Source organism: Balaenoptera ricei, chromosome 10 (assembly GCF_028023285.1).
Source record: "Balaenoptera ricei isolate mBalRic1 chromosome 10, mBalRic1.hap2, whole genome shotgun sequence".
Lineage (NCBI taxonomy): Eukaryota > Metazoa > Chordata > Mammalia > Artiodactyla > Balaenopteridae > Balaenoptera > Balaenoptera ricei.
The window spans coordinates 1,307,550-1,323,413 of record NC_082648.1 but is presented as its reverse complement, the minus strand read 5'-3'; the positions used below and the strand labels follow the sequence as shown (position 1 = coordinate 1,323,413).

Sequence of the window (15,864 nt, the reverse complement as noted above, 5' to 3'; positions counted from 1 at the left end):
CCCGCACTTACCAAACTGGAGTAACATTGATGAGACCCTGGAAATGGAACTTGCTCTGCCCTCTGCAGAACAATCCATCTTGATGGGGCCTTAGCTAAATGCATAGACTTGACAGCAAACAATTTAGTTAATCCAACTCCTACCCCTCCAGGATTCGCTTTCAGAGTCTGAAGGGAAATTTCCAGGCAGAAAATGGTTACTTAGATGAAATTATTAAAGTTTTATTGCCTGAGAAATTTGGCAGGATTTGGTTATCAAGGTCTAGTGTAGGCTGGGTGATGTGGAGATGCTAAGTGCTCTTGACTTTCTGAAGAATTGGTTCAAATAGATAACAGGCTCTTATGTAAGAGATGGAGGCCAACTGTTCTCTTTTTCCAAAGAGGGAAAAAAGACAAAAAGAAAAGGGCTGGAACTGTGGTTAATGATGTTTAGGTTGGACCAGGCGTGATCACTGGGTCCTGCTATCGATGGTCAGAGATGTTGTAAAATCCCATCTTCCCGGTAATAAATACCCCGCTGTGTCTACACTTCTACTTACCTCGCATTTTCATACTAATACGTCATCTTGCGCTCAGACCCCTCTCCTGGGGGGTCTCCCAGTTGGTGGTTGAGAGAGCTGATACTCACAGGCCATGAGAGGCTTGGCCAAAGTCACACAGCTGGGCAGGAGCAGGAACAGGCTTTGAACCCAGAGTTCATTCCAATACCTAACCCTCGTGGCTCCTTGACGGTGACCGAAAGCACGACAGATTCACATCCACCCGATGAATCCCGACTGGAGTCCAGAATGGAGAGTATGACTTCTGAGGCTGGCAGAATTCAGTCTCATATCATTGAAAGGGTAAATACAAGCAGTGAAGTCCCAGGGCCTGTTCTGTTTGGCGTTTACGGATGAAAACCATACTTATAGATGGAACGATTCTGTCATGGAGTAAAATGCAAACAATCTGGGGTCAAAAAGACCCCATCGGGAGGGTTTGCGGGGCCGTGCCCCCTCTGGGATAACGTGACCGCGTGACACTGCATTTCTTTCTCCAAGGAGCTCAGGGTAAAAACCTTGGGAAGGGAGGCAAATCCTTCAAGACCGTGTTGGGGATGGAAGGCAGAGTGAGAACAGGAACCAGGGCTGTTCACATGTTGCCTGTCGCCTGCCTTTATTCCATATAAATACAGGCTCAGTGGCCGGGCCGGCTGGGGCCTCCCAGGGCCTCGGGCTGTGTCCATTTGGGAGTCTCCACACCGCTTTGCTTGCATAGCCCCCAAAAAGAGTTTTGAAAAAGTACGTGCCTCATCATACATTTCAAGTGACATCCCCAAATTTTCATGATAAGTTTAAATGGTTGTAAGTGATGCAATTTCTGGTGCTTTGTAGATCCTGACAGTTTAAAGTAAAATAAAATTGTTGCATCACTCTTTAAAAAGTTTCCAATGAAATATAAACATCCGAGCTATTTGAAACCTTCTATTATCTGTTCAAAAATATATAAAAGCTCTTTTTTTAAAAAACAAATATTTCGCATCATTTCTTTTTCTCCTTGGAAACATTGTTCCATTCCATTCCCTCCATAAAGTTTTACCCCGATACAAGATATTTTTATGCTTGAAAGTCTTTCATTGATCACGCTATCACACTGCTCTGCCACAAAAAGAGATATAAATTGATATTTAAATTAAAATAAAATTCCTGTGACTATAAGGCTCGATGCCACCAATTTCTTCTGGGTTCAACTATCATTAAAAATATTATTAGTGTTACAACTGAGCAAAACAACACAATTACATGATGAGCTTTAAAAGTAATTATCAATATAAAATTTAAATGGTGTTAGAAATGTATCTCTTAAAGAGACGGATGGTTGGAGGGTTGTGGGCCCTGATTAAAGGAGGCTTTCTAGACACGAATGTTTCAAATGCCTCCGTCTTTGGTGCCTGGAGAGACTCACATCACAGGGAGATGGACATGGAAGGATGGGGGTGTGTGTGACAGGTATGTCTCTCCTCTGTAGCATGGGAGACGGATGGCTGTGACGGGTCCAAAGAGAATGGACAACTTCCGCCCCAGGTTGTCCTCAGGCCAGTGTTAAGATTGGGTGCATAGGAAATTTGAGGCTCTGGAAACTGATTCCATTAAAACCCTTCCAGGTACCACATGGGTTCCTCGTACAAGTTTGAAGATGCCCAAGACTACTCCAAACACTTTCTGAGCCCATTTGGGAAAGTGTCAACATGTGCTGATTCACCCACATAAGAATAGTTTTCATAAGTTATTCAATATAAATATAGGCATAGGATGTATATATGTATACGTATAGCTGATTCACTTTGCTGTACAGTAGAAACTAACAACACTGTAAAGCAAATGTACTCCAATAAAAATAAATTTAAGAAAACATATTGAGAGAGGAATAAAAAAATATAGGCATAAATACACCTGTACTTTCAGCAGACTTAAAGAAGGAAATGTGTTTTGGGGTATTTTGTCTGTAAAATCAATTGAAATGGATACTGTCACTGATGTATCTAGAACAAACAAAAACAATGGTATGCTACATAAATTATAAACGCTCTCAGTATTCCTCCATCACAAGATCTTTATGGTTACAACCTTCCCTCTTGTGAATTAGAATCATTGACCGATTTTTATGATGATTGGAATGGAAAACAGTTCAACTCATCAGAACTTGGTGCATCTCTAACCACACATGGGGCACACATGGAGTTGCTGGCTTACATCAGTGTGTTAGTCAGGATACGCAATGGTATACGTTGGCAATGACTTCCAAATTCTTGGGGCTTTAGTATAATAAAAGCTTATTTCTGGCGTGTGCTACGTGTTCAGACGGGGTCAGTGGGAGAAGCTCTGCTTCACAAAGCCACTCTGGGATCCCGGCCGATGGATCCTTCTTTATCTTGTAGCTGCTCCATCTGGACTTCGTGGCAGAAGAGAGAAAAGGAGCATCCCAACAGGCCTCTCATTATCTCAACCTGAAAGTGACACACCTCACTCTACTCGCGTATCACTGGTCAGAACCAGCCCAATAGTGTGTCCAAATACAGGTGAGACGTGAATGCTTCCGTGTGGCCAAACAGAATGTTCTTGGAACTAAACTGTAGTAGAAGTTTATTTAGGTGTCACTTTATAAGCAGCCTTAGTCAGTTTGGAAAAAAGTGATTCCCAAGGTTTGGTGATTAATAATAAAATAATGAGGTTATATTCATTGCGAACAGTGATTATAGAAACAGGGCGGAACATGAGAAGAGCAGAAAATTTGAATCTGAAACGGAATATGGCAAAACTGGTAAACTTTGCAGGAATGACACTTGTCTTCAAGTATGACCTTGACCTAAGGCCTCTCCAGGGGCAGAGCTAGCTCTGCAGGGTAGTATGAGGAGATGGTTGGGAGTGTCCTGCCATGCTTGAAAGCTGCCAAGGTCTTGGTTGCACTGGGCTCCAGCTGGCTGTTGAACGGAAGTCATTTGGCAAGTTAACGACGGTCACCTCTCAGGAGGCACCCTTTTTGTGTAAGCCCCTGGACTTGGCTTTGTCTGAGTTGGTATCCAGTTGTATTATGGGGCACTGAACTTACTGTGAGGGTGGTGATGATTAGTAATAACTTCTCTACCCCCGGGTCTTGGAAAATTGCCTTTCAACAGCTCAGAAGATAGAGTGACTAAGCCAGGTCTGGTACCAAGGTGGAATCAGTCAGAAGGCATTTGGGTTTTCTTCCTGAGAATGTAAATATTTGGAATGGCTCCTATCTGCGTGGCCTGTATTACTATTCCTGTAGATTTGATACGGGGAAGAGACTGCTGTAGGTTGACCCAAGGGTATCCCTCTAACAGAGCCCTAGAATCTACAATCAGAACAGAACATCCAAGTGGGGAAAGTGGGGGAGGGGTGGTGGTGGGATGAATTGGGAGATTGGGATTGACATATATACACTAATATGTATAAAATAGATAACTAATAAGAACCTGCTGTATTAAAAAAAAAGAAAAAGAACAGAACATCTCTTTAAAAAAGAGGCTTAGGGAACAAATATCCTTTTTTGTTTAATGAGGTGCCCTTGCCCAAATGTCAGGCAAAGCATTACCTGACCTATGTCAGATCAGGAAGCAGAAATTTTCTAGTCTAACATAATTTCTGATATTGTAGGAAAGCAAGCTGGAAATTAATGCCATGGAATTCTAAGAGAGATGCATGTAAAGTGACCCTTCAGGAAGGAATAATCCAGAGCACAAATATGAACTGAGCCATCATTTATTCTTCTTCCATGGGCAAGAAGGGGAAAAACCAGGGTCAGAGAGAGAAGACATTATAGATTGAAAGCCAGCTGAAATATCAAGGGAAAGGTGAAATAACCAAGAGTTATATTAATAGGAAGGCTGTGAATTGAACAAGAGTTAACAGCTGACTTCTGATGGCCAGAGAAAGGTATTTACTCTCAGGATCATGTTTGGAAGATAACCAAGAACTCAGGATGCATCCAGAAAGACAGAAGGAGAGGAGAGAACGTTTGTAAAACCTGGTTAGAGGAGAAAGGTTCTGGAAGGCCTACTGAAGGGGGCACCTTCTGGATTATGTTAAGAAAACAGTTTCTCCCCAGCCTGGAATAGTGAGGAAGGTAAAGGGGTAGGGAGGCTGGATAGCAGGATGAGCTCTGGGTTTAAAGTCAAGTCCGCTCCCACAGAGAACAGACTTGTGGTTGCCAAGGGGGAGGAGGTGGGGGAGGGATGGACTGGGAACTTGGGGTTGGTAGATGCAAACTATTAGATATAGGATGGATAAACCACAAGGTCCTGCTGGATAGCACAGGGAACTATATTCAATATACTGTGATAAACCGTACTGGAAAAGTGTATAAAAAAGTATGTGCATATACGTATAACTGAATCACTTTGCTGTACAGCAGAAATTAACACAACATTGTAGATCAACTATACGTCAATAAAATAAACTTTTAAAAAAGTCAAGTCCACTCCTAGCTGCTGAGCTGTGTGGCCAAGTTACTTAACTTCCCAGGAGTTCAGTTTCTCTAATTTAGAAACTGGGGGGTAATGTTTCCCCACAGAGTTGTTTTAAGTGTGGGATCGAGCACTGAGGGAAAGGGGTGCCTTCAACGTAGGCGGCAACGCTGGACTTATTTACCACTCACTTCACTAAATCTTGACATAGACCCATCACTTCCATTTTATAAATCAGAGAGAGAGAGAGAGAGAGAGAGCGCCAGAGGGAGTTAGCCAAAGTTTCCGTAACTAGTAACGGTTGGACGTGGGATTCAAAGGATGTGGTGAGGAGACTTAGGGCGTGTTAAGGCCGTGTCGCGGGTTGAATGGTGGTCCCTCAACATGTATGTCCACGTCTGACGCCCAGAACCTTGACGGTGACCATACTTAGTTACCTTAAGGATCTCGAGAGGGAGATGTCATCTTGGCTTATCCAGGAGCCCTAAATCCAATGACAAGTGTCCTCGAGAGACTTGACAGGCCACGAGGAGGAGGCAAAGGGACAAAGAGACAGAGCCAGGAGGGATGTGGTCAAAGGCCAAGGGGGGTGCTTCCCGGTGGCACAGTGGTTGAGAATCCGCCTGCCAATGCAGGGGACACGGGTTCGAGCCCTGGTCCGGGAAGATCCCACACGCCGCGGAGCAACTAAGCCCGTGCACCACAACTACTGAGCCTGTGCTCTAGAGCCTGTGTGCTGCAACTACTGAGTCCACATGCCGCAACTACTGAGTCCACATGCCACAACTACTGAGCCCGTGTGCCACAACTACTGAGCCTGTGCTCTAGAGCCCACGAGCCACAACTACTGAAACCCGAGTGCCACAACTACTGAAGCCCGAGTGCCACAACTACTGAAGCCCGCGGGCTTAGAGCCCATGCTCCGCAACAAGAGAAGCCACCACAATGAGAAGCCCGTGCACCGCAACGAAGAGTAGCCCCCGCTCGCCACAACTAGAGAAAGCCCGCGTGCAGCAATGAAGACCCAACACAGCCAAACATAAATAAATAAATAAATTTGTATTAAAAAAAAAAAAAAAAGCCAAGGGGTGTCTGTGGCCACCAGAAGGTGGAAGAGGCCAATGGACGGTCCCCTGGGGCCCCTGAAGGGAGTGGGACCCTGCCGGATTTCAGACTTTTAGCCTCCAAAACTGACAGACAAAATATGTGTGTTGTCTTAAACCACCCAGTGTGTGGTCATTGTTTGGGCAGCCCTAGGGACGCTAAGACATGTTGGAACGTGTGTCCATGGTGGCCTTTGAGCCCCTCAGAAGTGGGCAGCTGGGTCTGAAGGGGTCAGAAGGTCACCCACAGGAAACAAACTTCTCCAGGGCCTTGACAAGATGCTAAGAAAATCATTTCAACCATTCAGCTCTTTTCTTGCATCAGCTTCTCTTTGCAAAGAGCTGTGAGCCATGGGGCCCCGTGGCCCCGTTTTGCAGAGGAGGGGTACTGGCCCGCTGCATGACTTGGCCTGGACTGGTGTCTTGCTGACCCAGAGAGAGACCCACAATTTGCACCCACACATCCGGTATGAATTCTCCCACAGGGAGAGCCAGTCGCCAGGGCAGGCTGGCCACTGTCTTGCCGCTGCCTGTCTTGGGTGATTAAGTTGCTGGAGATCACAAAGGTGGGCGTGATCCCCCGTTGTCACCCCTGTGATCTGAGAATGCTTCGGCTGAGCCCCCCTCACCTCCAAACACTCTGGCCTCCCCTTGGGCTTCAGGTGGGGTAAGCTGCCAGGAGCCTTTTCCTTAAATGCAACACGTACAGACACCCCGGCGGGTTTGCAGGGATCTGGTCTGTCCTGTGGCCTCCGGACAAGTAGGTGAGGAGGAGAGATTGAGTTTGATGTCGGGGTCAGTCTGCACCCTCGTCAGCCCTGCTCTCTGAATCGTGAGCTGGGAGAGTTTTCCCCTTCCTCCCCTCCATTTTAGTTCCGAGCCTGAAATGTCTCGTGTAGAGGGTATCTGCATAGACCCGGGCTCAAATTCCAATTCTATCACTTACTGACCAAGCAATCTTGGGGAAGAAAGATTACCTCTTAGCTGCCATTTCACACCTGCAGAACGGGGCTGGTCAGGCTCTTTGGCCGGGCTGGGGAGAGGTTGGGGCCCAGAGTAGCCCCTCGACATGGTTTTCTTGTGGGGGTGAAGGATGGTAACAGCCAGCACACACGTTCCACATGCTTCACCTGGATTATTTGATTTAATTTTTGCCCCTGCCCAGAGAGGGAGGTACCACTGTTAGCTCCATTTCCTAGAAACTGGGCATCAGGAAGTGAAGTCAGGCGTCCATGCTCCCACGGTTCAGAGCAGGGAGAGCCTGGCCCTGTGCCTGGCCCATCTCCAAAGACCAGGCTCTGAACTGCAGGTGTTATTCAATGACAGTGATTAGTGTGAATTCAACAGGTATATGCTGAGGGCACCTATGTGCTGGCACTAACTACTGACTCATGAAAGCATCTAAGCAAGTAGCCTAGTAAAAGTTGGGAGTACCGCTCGGGTGTGTCCTTAGCTTTGATGGAGGGAGCACATCGAGTGGCGGCTGATTGCAGGACTTCGACCTTGCCCAGGGGACGAGTCCATGGAGGTTGCTGCCTCGGTGTCTGAGGACAGGTGCCTGGGTTCAAATCCCAGGTTTTCCAAAATTCATCAGCTGTGAAGACTCCCGCCAGCTAGTTGACCCTTCTGTGAAATGACCCTTATATAACATGGGGTAGTAGAGCTGGCCCTCCATATCCACGGGTGTCTGTAAAGGGTGGATAATTACACTTCCCTCATAGGGATGTTCTGGGGAACAAATGACTGTAATAATCTTTTTAAAATTGAAATATAGTTGATTTACAAAATTGTGTTAGTTTCAGGTGTACAGCAAAGTGATTTGGTTATACATACATATATATGTATCTACTCTTTTTTGAATTCTTTTCCATTATGGTTTATTACAGGCTATTGAGTATAGTTCCCTGTGCTATACAGTAGGTCCTTGTTGTTTACCTATTTTATATATAGTAGTGTGTATATATTAATCCCAAACTCCTAACTTATCTTTCCCTCCCTTCTCCTTTGGTAAGCATAAGTTTGTTTTCTTTGTCTGTGAGTCTGTTTCTGTTCATAAACAAGTTCATTTGTATCATATTTTAGATTCCACATATGAGTGATATCATATGATATTTATCCTTCTCTGTCTGACTTACTTCACTTAGTACGATAATCTCTAGGTCCATCCATGTTGCTGCAAATGGCATTATTTCATTCTTTTTTATGGCTGAGTAATATTCCATTGTAGAAATTGTATAAATATACCACATCTTCTTTATCTATTCATCTGTCAATGGACATTTAGGTTGCTTGCATGTCTTGGCTATTGTGAATAATGCTGCTATGAACACTGGGGTGCATGTATCTTTTCGAATTAGAGTTTTCTGGATATATGCCCAGGAGTCAGATTGCTGGATTATATGGTAACTCTACTTTTAGTTTTTTAAGGAAACTCCATACTGTTTTCCATAGTGGCTGCTGTAATAATCTCTTACTGTTATCATTTAAACAACATTTTTTTGGGATATTTAGATTGTTTCCAAGTTTTTCAGTCTTACAAATGAACTGTAATTAACAAATTCATTACAGTCTTAATTGCTTCCAAAGGAAATATTTGTGGTCATTTAAGGAATCTTTTCCAGAGTGAATCAGGCACTCAACATATAGTGAGTGTCCCTATATACCAAGCATTATGCTTTGCACAAAGAAAAATGAAACATTTCTCTCTCTGAAGACATTTAAGATGTAGCGGGAAGGAGGGCAGAGAAAAGGCACATCTGCATCCAGACATTACACCACACACCACGCGGGAAGAGTGCACACACACAGCGCCCAGGGAGGGCAGAGGGGAGAGCGTCTTCACCAGAGAGTCAAATCACTCCAGGAAAGACAGAAAGATCCTCCTCCTTGGCTCCCACCATCTCCCAAACCCCCACTCGGAATTCAGGATGGTTTCCGTTTGTCACGTTGAGAATCTGTTCCCTGGAAAGGGAGCACTGAAGGCTGTGTTCCAAAGTTAGAAGCCGAGATATGGGTGCTCATTGCAAGACCAAATATTTAGGAAGTACCTTTCTCTGGAAGGGAAAGAACACGTTTCACAGCTGGAAAGAGAAGTGAAAAACGAAACTAGAGAGGCATGAAGGTAATATTTACTTGCTAGATTTACACGGTGCCTACCCTGAGAAAAGCCTGGCTGCAAATCCCATCTGTGCCCCTGACACAGGGCACCCGCTCTCAGTTACCGGGCTCCTTGTGAATTCCCTGGGTCACACTTTGCAATCATTTTACTGTCACTTTAAACTGCTCGGTCCCCTGCCCTGCCCCAGCTGACCCTCGGTCACCCCTTTGAGCATAGGATCACAGTACCAACACGTGTTTGGAGTCAGACCCTCCTGGGCTAAGTCCAGGCTCTGCAGTTTATCAGCTGGATGACTCTGGACACGTAAAATTTCTAAGTCTCAGTTTCCACCTCTGTAAAATGGGGATAGTAATCGCAATAGTAATACCAGCCTTATCCTTGCAACGAGGATTAAGGGAGATAATGCCGGTAAAACACCTATCACAGCCCAGGGCACTCAGCAGTGTTAGCTACTGTTATTATTCCTGTACTGCAGTGTGTAAAGGGGGGCAAACTGATTTTAATATTAGTTTAAACAAACAGGCCCACGGGTCTCTGAGACACAGGCCTATAATGCACCCTAAAGCTAAATGGAAGCGATATTCGGATTTGTGTCATTTCTGATTTTCTCTCTTAGCTTGAAAATTGAGGATGAACACACCAGAATGGTAAAGAGGCCAGATTTCTCTAGACCACTGTTCACAGTAGACTGAAGATAACGTATAAAGCTTAATGCATCTCACAGGCGCCTTTGCATTTTAAGCTGGGGCCCAAACCCTCGGCCAAAGAAATGGGGCTGGAGCAGTGAGGTTTCAGACATGAACGAGGGTGCCGATGGAGGCATTTTGATGCAGTGAATGGTGGCATCTCAGGTACTCATACACTCATTCCACACATATTTATTAACTACCCTCTGCCAGACATTGTTCTATACACTTGAGATAAACTGGTGAACAAAAAGGACAGAGATCCCTGCCCTCATGGGATTTACATTTTAGTGGGGAATACAGACAGTAAACAATACAATGAATGAATAAGTAGTACAGTATGTTAGACAGGGATTAAATACCAATTAAAAAGTAGGGAAAGGGGAGATTGAGAGCGCTGGAGGGGCTGGTTGGGGGATTGGTTCCAGGACCTCCGCATATATCAAAGTCCGTGGGTTCTCAAGTGCCTTTTTACAAAATAGTGTCGTTTAGTCCCCCCACCCCCCAACCCGCGGTTCTGTATCTGCGGTTCTGCATCCGCGGCTTCGCAACCCGCGGATACTGAGGTCTGAATGTTCTAAGTACGGTGGTCAGGGTGAACCTCGCTGAGAAAGTGAGATTTGAGCAGTCTTGAAGTAAGTGAGGGGTTCATCAGGTGGATAGCTGAGGAGAGGGTTGCAGGCAGTAGGGACAGCTAGAGCAAAGGGCTCCAGGGGTGTGTGTGTGTGTGACAGAGCGGGAGAGGTGTTCCTGCAGAGTCTGGGGCAGTGCTAGGAGCTAGTGAGGCTGGAGCAGTGGGAGACCAGTAGGGGAGGCCGTAAGAGTAGCTGTACCCGCTGTTTCTGTGGGTCCCTGGAGGCTGCTCTGCGGACCTGGTTTTTACTAAGTGAACTGGGGACCTCTGGGGGGTTTGCGCAGTGGGGTGCTGGGACAGGTCCCTTTAGATGCCATATTGAGAAGATACCAAAGGAGGGGAGGGAGGGTAGACGCGGGGCAGCAGCCTCTGCGGGAACTCAGGTGAGGGACCATGTCGGCTCAGGCCTCGGGGTAGCAGCGGGGGAACTGAGAAGCGGTCACATGCACGATTTTTCGGGATTTCCCGAAGCACCAGATGAGAGGATGAGAGAGAAAGGAGTCAAGAACGACCCCAGGTTTTTGGCCCCATCCGCTGAGATGGGGAGGCTGTTGAAGAGCAGCTTTTGCACAGAGAATAAGGAGTTCGGCGTTTGGAAATGTTCGGTTTGAGATGTCCGTCCGCCTCCGGGCGGAGACCGAGTGCGCTGGGTAGCCCGGCGTTCAGGAAGGGAGGTCTGGGCTGGACACACCGAGCTGGATGGGCACCCCCGAGGAGGAGTGCGGATGGGGAGCGGGGGTCTGAGGGTAGGAAGGGGGACGCTTTCCCAAGAGGGAGCTGTAGGCACCCCTGCCAGGGCTCAGGCAGCCCCGCTCTCAGGCGCCCGGGCCTGCAGGGGGTGCCATGGTCCTTCAGTGGCTGCCTGAGGGACGGGGAGAAAGGTTTGCTGCTCCGGGAAGGACAGGCGCTCAACAGATTCCCGCCGGAGTGGCAGAAATAATTAAGAGGAGAAGGTGAGGATATCCTGGTAGCACACGTGCTCGGTGGCCTCGGAGGAATTAAGAAAACCCGGGTCTACTAGTCTGCTCAGACATCTGGGCACCAGTGCCTCGCCAGGAGGCTCCGCCTCTCGGGCCCTCTCTCTCTGCCCCCGTCTCTCCGCATCCACGCCACTCGTGCAACCGCCCTGGTCGTAATCCACCAAATAGCGCCGTGGCGCCGCGGCTCCTTTTGCTGCTTCGCGCAGTGGCCCGATCCGCAGAGACTCTAGGTGGGCAGATGGCCCCTCCTCCTGGAGTTGCGCGCCCGAGGCCTCGCCGCCGAGGGGGCCGCGCAGGACACGGGGGCCGGGGCGGGGCGCGAGGGGTGTGTCCGGGCGGCATGCGGGCCGAGGCGCGGGCGGCGGGGCGAGCAGGGGCTCGAGCTGCGCTCGAGTCGGCGCTGCGCGCCCCGCGCCGTGCGCCCCGCGCCGTGCGCCGGGCCCCGCGCGCCGCCGCCACATCTGGAAGCGTTCAGAGCGTCCGCCTGGGGCGCGCCGGGCTGGCGGGCGGGGCGGCGGGCCGCGGGGTGAGCGCCGCGCTCCGCGCTCCTGCCCGCGGCTCCCTCTCGCCGCCTCTGCAGAAACAGCTCCTGCCAGAGCGGCGCGCGGCGCGGCCCGGAGCGGCGGCGCCTTCCTGCCTCCTCGCCCTCGGGACTCGCCGGACCTTCGGGCAGAAAAAGCGGAGCAGGGCCGGGGAGGACGCGCCGAGAGCGGGCGGAGACGGTTCAGGCCGGCGGCCGGCGGGCCTCTCCCGCCCTGGGGTCCGCGCTCCCCTCTCCCCTTCCGCCTCCTCTCGCTCTGCCTCCCCATTTATTTTTTCAAATGCTGTGGCCGCCAGAGGTGCGGCGCTGAATTCTTGGAAGGGGCCCGGATGTGCTGAGGATGCATTACAATTTCACTGAAGGAGGCAGTAGTGGAAAGGATCAGTTTTTGGTGTTTGATGCAATAATGGGAATCAGGTAATCATCAGAAGGGAAGAAGAGCGACTGCAGATCCACGGCTTCCTCGAATTTTGCACGAAAGCCGCCGGCCTCGGAGGAGGGATTAGTGCCGACCCGCTCGGGCGTGTTTGACATTTCTTCCTCTTTGTGGCTTCTTCTCCTTTTCAAACAATTCTTGGTCCATGGTCAATGAAAACACGAGGATGTACATTCCGGAGGAAAACCACCAAGGTAAGGCTGGACCCCGCCGCCGCGCCCGCCGGCCTCGCCCGCGCGCCCCGTGTCCTTCTCCCTCAGCGGCCGGGGGCCCGCGAGACCCTGGCCGAACCGCGCGGAGCCTGAGCGGAAAATCCCCGCCCCTCCCCCGCCCGCGCCCGCGGCCCCCGAGCCGCGCGTCCGGAGAATTCCGGGCGAGGGGAAAAGTTCCCAAGTGTCTGCTCCGGCCTCTCTGGCTCGCGCTCGCCGGGAGAGCCCGACTACCCGGCCGGCGACGCCCCAGCCCGGTGGGCCGGGGTCCTCGCCTCGCCCGGGCGCGGCTGGGAGCGCGCGCGCGCGCCCCGCACCAGGCCGGCCGGCGCCCCCGCCCGGGCAGCGCGCTCCAGGGGGGCGGCTTCGAGTCTTGGCGCCTCTCCCTTCCCCTCTCCCTCTCTCTCCCTCTCCCTGTGGACCGCCTCCCCCCATCTCTCTCTCAATCTCTCTCTCCCCCCCCCCCCCCGCCCCGTATCCCTCTTCTCCGGCTCACCTACACCCACCCACCTCTTTGCGGCCACTGACCCCCGCGCGCCCACGCCCCGTGTGTTCTTATTCGCACCCACATGTGGGCTAGCACCTGAGGATGTCAGCGGTTAGAATTCGGGCGGTGTGTGGGCTCTGCTTTTTCATGTTTTAAGGCAATAATAAAAGGGTGTGCCGAGCTCACGCGGCTGCACACTGTCGCCCAGTGTTTTCCCAGCATCTCCATCCTTGGCATCAAGTGTCAGCAGCTCCCCCTGCAAGGGGGAAAGGCTTTCAGGCAACTCCCCACTTCCTGGAAACTTTCTCCCTCACCCCCTCCCCCGCCGCCTGTATTAACAAGTTATTATTTTTTTGGCACTGCTCAGCAATTAAGATGATGATGGAGCGGAGAGGGACGGTCTTGCTGGAGTGCGGCCGCCTCCAGCTCCGTCTCTGCCTTCCCCGTGGCTTCCTCTGCCTCTGGGTGCAGGCTCTGCCTTGTCTCTCCGTTTCCCAAGCCTCCCTGTTTACACTCTTCCTTCCAGTCTCTTCCTTCTCCATACCTGTCGCTGCTGGTCCTGCTACTTCCTGGGCACATCAGGTGCTCCTCTGAGGACAGCCTGGTGGAGGGGTTGTCTCCATCCGTCCCTCCTTAGGCCCCCAGCCCCCTCCCTCCTTAGGCCCCCAGCCTCCTCCCTCCTTAGGCCCCCAGCCTCCTCCCTCCTTAGGCCCCCAGCCTCCTCCCTCCTTAGGCCCCCAGCCCCACCGCTAGCAGGCAGAGCCCCTACCCTTTAGAGCCAGAGGCTGCCAGGCAGCTGGCCTGAAACTGATCTCCAGCTTGGGCGGCAGTGGGGGAATTTTGGCCTCTTTTGGTGCAAGGATTGTGTCAAGGGTCGTGGGTTCTAGGGTGAGCCAGGGCTTTGGGGTCACAAGGGCAGCTCTGTCCCTGGATTTCTCTACCCCGTGCCCCACCCCTACCTGTTCCCCTGTCCCCTTCCTGATGGAGTCGTGGATGGATTCGGAGGGAGGCCAGGAGAGACACAAAAGAAAGGGTGATGTTTGTGAAGAGCGGGGATGGCTTTCTCCCCTCCAGGCTCCCAGCTCAGGCCAGGCGGCCTTGAAGGGGAGAGCCCAGTGGCCACGTCCTCGCTGTCACTGACAATGGCAGTGGCCTGTGGTCATAATTATTATTCACGTGGTGATAATCCTCAACAAATCCTCAGCAGTTCACAAGGCCTCTTCTCCATGCAGGACAAACCCTTTCTGGCCCTTTCCTTCCTTCCTTTTGCCCCTTCGTGCCCCAGCGCGCCCTCCCCAGCCGTGTGCAGGGAGCAGACACTCAAAGTAGGAGCCGCGGCCCCGCGAGGTCTGTGGGGAAGATGGAGGGGCCGGCAGCAGGGAGCGTGGCCGGGCGCCGCCTTCCCAGCCACACGCCACAGACACTATGGCAACCTGGATCCCAGTCCTCTCCCTTGAAGCCGCAGTGATTATATAATTCACAGAGCAGTTTTGCCTCCTTTCCCGGATGCGGTTTTCAGGTGTAAGAGCACCAGGATCCCTGTCTCCCCTCCATCTCCCCCCGCCCTGTCGTTGGCATTGCTGGGGTCTTCCTGGGGCAGGAGGGGAGGAGGGTGACGGAGGTGGGTGGGCAGACCTGGAGGAGCAGGAACGTCTGCCGGGAAGGGGTTGCTGTGGCTTCGTAACTAACGGGACGATGAAACATACCCAGGGTTAGGGTTTCAGGAGCAGAGAGGGAAGAGGGACATTACGTTGGGTGGTGACAGCGGAGTGGAGGACTGGAAAAGTTGCCCGGGGCGGGGGTTACATCCTCCTCTTCCCAACAGACTCGAGTAGATCAGTGCAAGGCCTTTTGCCCCAGTTTTGCAGTGGGGTGTGTGTGTGTGTGTGTGTGTGTGTGTGTTGGGAGTCGGGGTGTGGAGACGGGGGCCAGCACGTTGGAACAGCCCGCAGGTTCCCTGAGGGCTGGCCCCCAACCCTGGGTTCAGGCAGCGAGGGGCTCGTGGGCCTCCCCTCACCTCCAGCGCCCCATCTGCTCTGGTCCCACGCCAGCCTCCCACTTTTCTGGGCTGATTTTCCATTGCAGCCTCCAGCTAGCAAATGAGTTTCTTAATAGTCAACCATTTAACAAATAAAACATCAGAATGTCCTTTATCTGCTGGAGACAAGGCAGAGGGGGAAACGTGTTCCGGGAGTGGAAGACACATTGTGCTTTTCTTTTCAGAGCACTGCTTAGCGATGCAGCAGAACAGTAATCATCATGATAAAGTAATAATAATCACGATCAGTGGTCAGAGAGCACTGTTACCCGCACCTCAGCTTGCACAGGTTGAAGAAAGCACGACATTAGCTGCTGCTTCTTGGATTCTGCGTGGAGGAACCCGGAGAAAAAGGGCTCTTGAGGTTCCAGATATTGTTCCTAGTACTTCTCACGTACTTTCCAGTGTATCAGAGTACTATACAATAGAATATATTACCAGAATCAGTTGTTCCTTACTTCCATGGAGCACAAGCTAACAGTATTTAAATGTGCACACACACACACTGAATAAGGAAAAGCTATTTTAAATAGATTGCACAAGAGCCTAGAGCCCTTTGGGGACCCGGTGCGTAGCAGACAGGAATACAGCCCTGACACCGTTGCACGTTGGTGCCTCACCTTGGGTGAATGGTTCTCTACAGGTAGATGCTACGGGTACAGTAGAT

The 15,864-nt window shown here is 50.8% G+C and overlaps 1 protein-coding gene across 1 annotated transcript in view; it reads left to right on the top strand.

The window, feature by feature from the left end:
• The first annotated feature begins 12,404 nt into the window (after positions 1 to 12,404).
• Positions 12,405 to 15,864, top strand: part of CACNA1C (calcium voltage-gated channel subunit alpha1 C) — a 473,070-nt gene continuing 469,610 nt past the window's right edge. Inside the window, exon 1 of the mRNA XM_059935013.1 lies at positions 12,405 to 12,657. Coding sequence (XP_059790996.1) covers positions 12,609 to 12,657 — 49 coding nt within the window. The 5' untranslated portion in view covers positions 12,405 to 12,608. The remainder of the gene's footprint in view (positions 12,658 to 15,864) is intronic.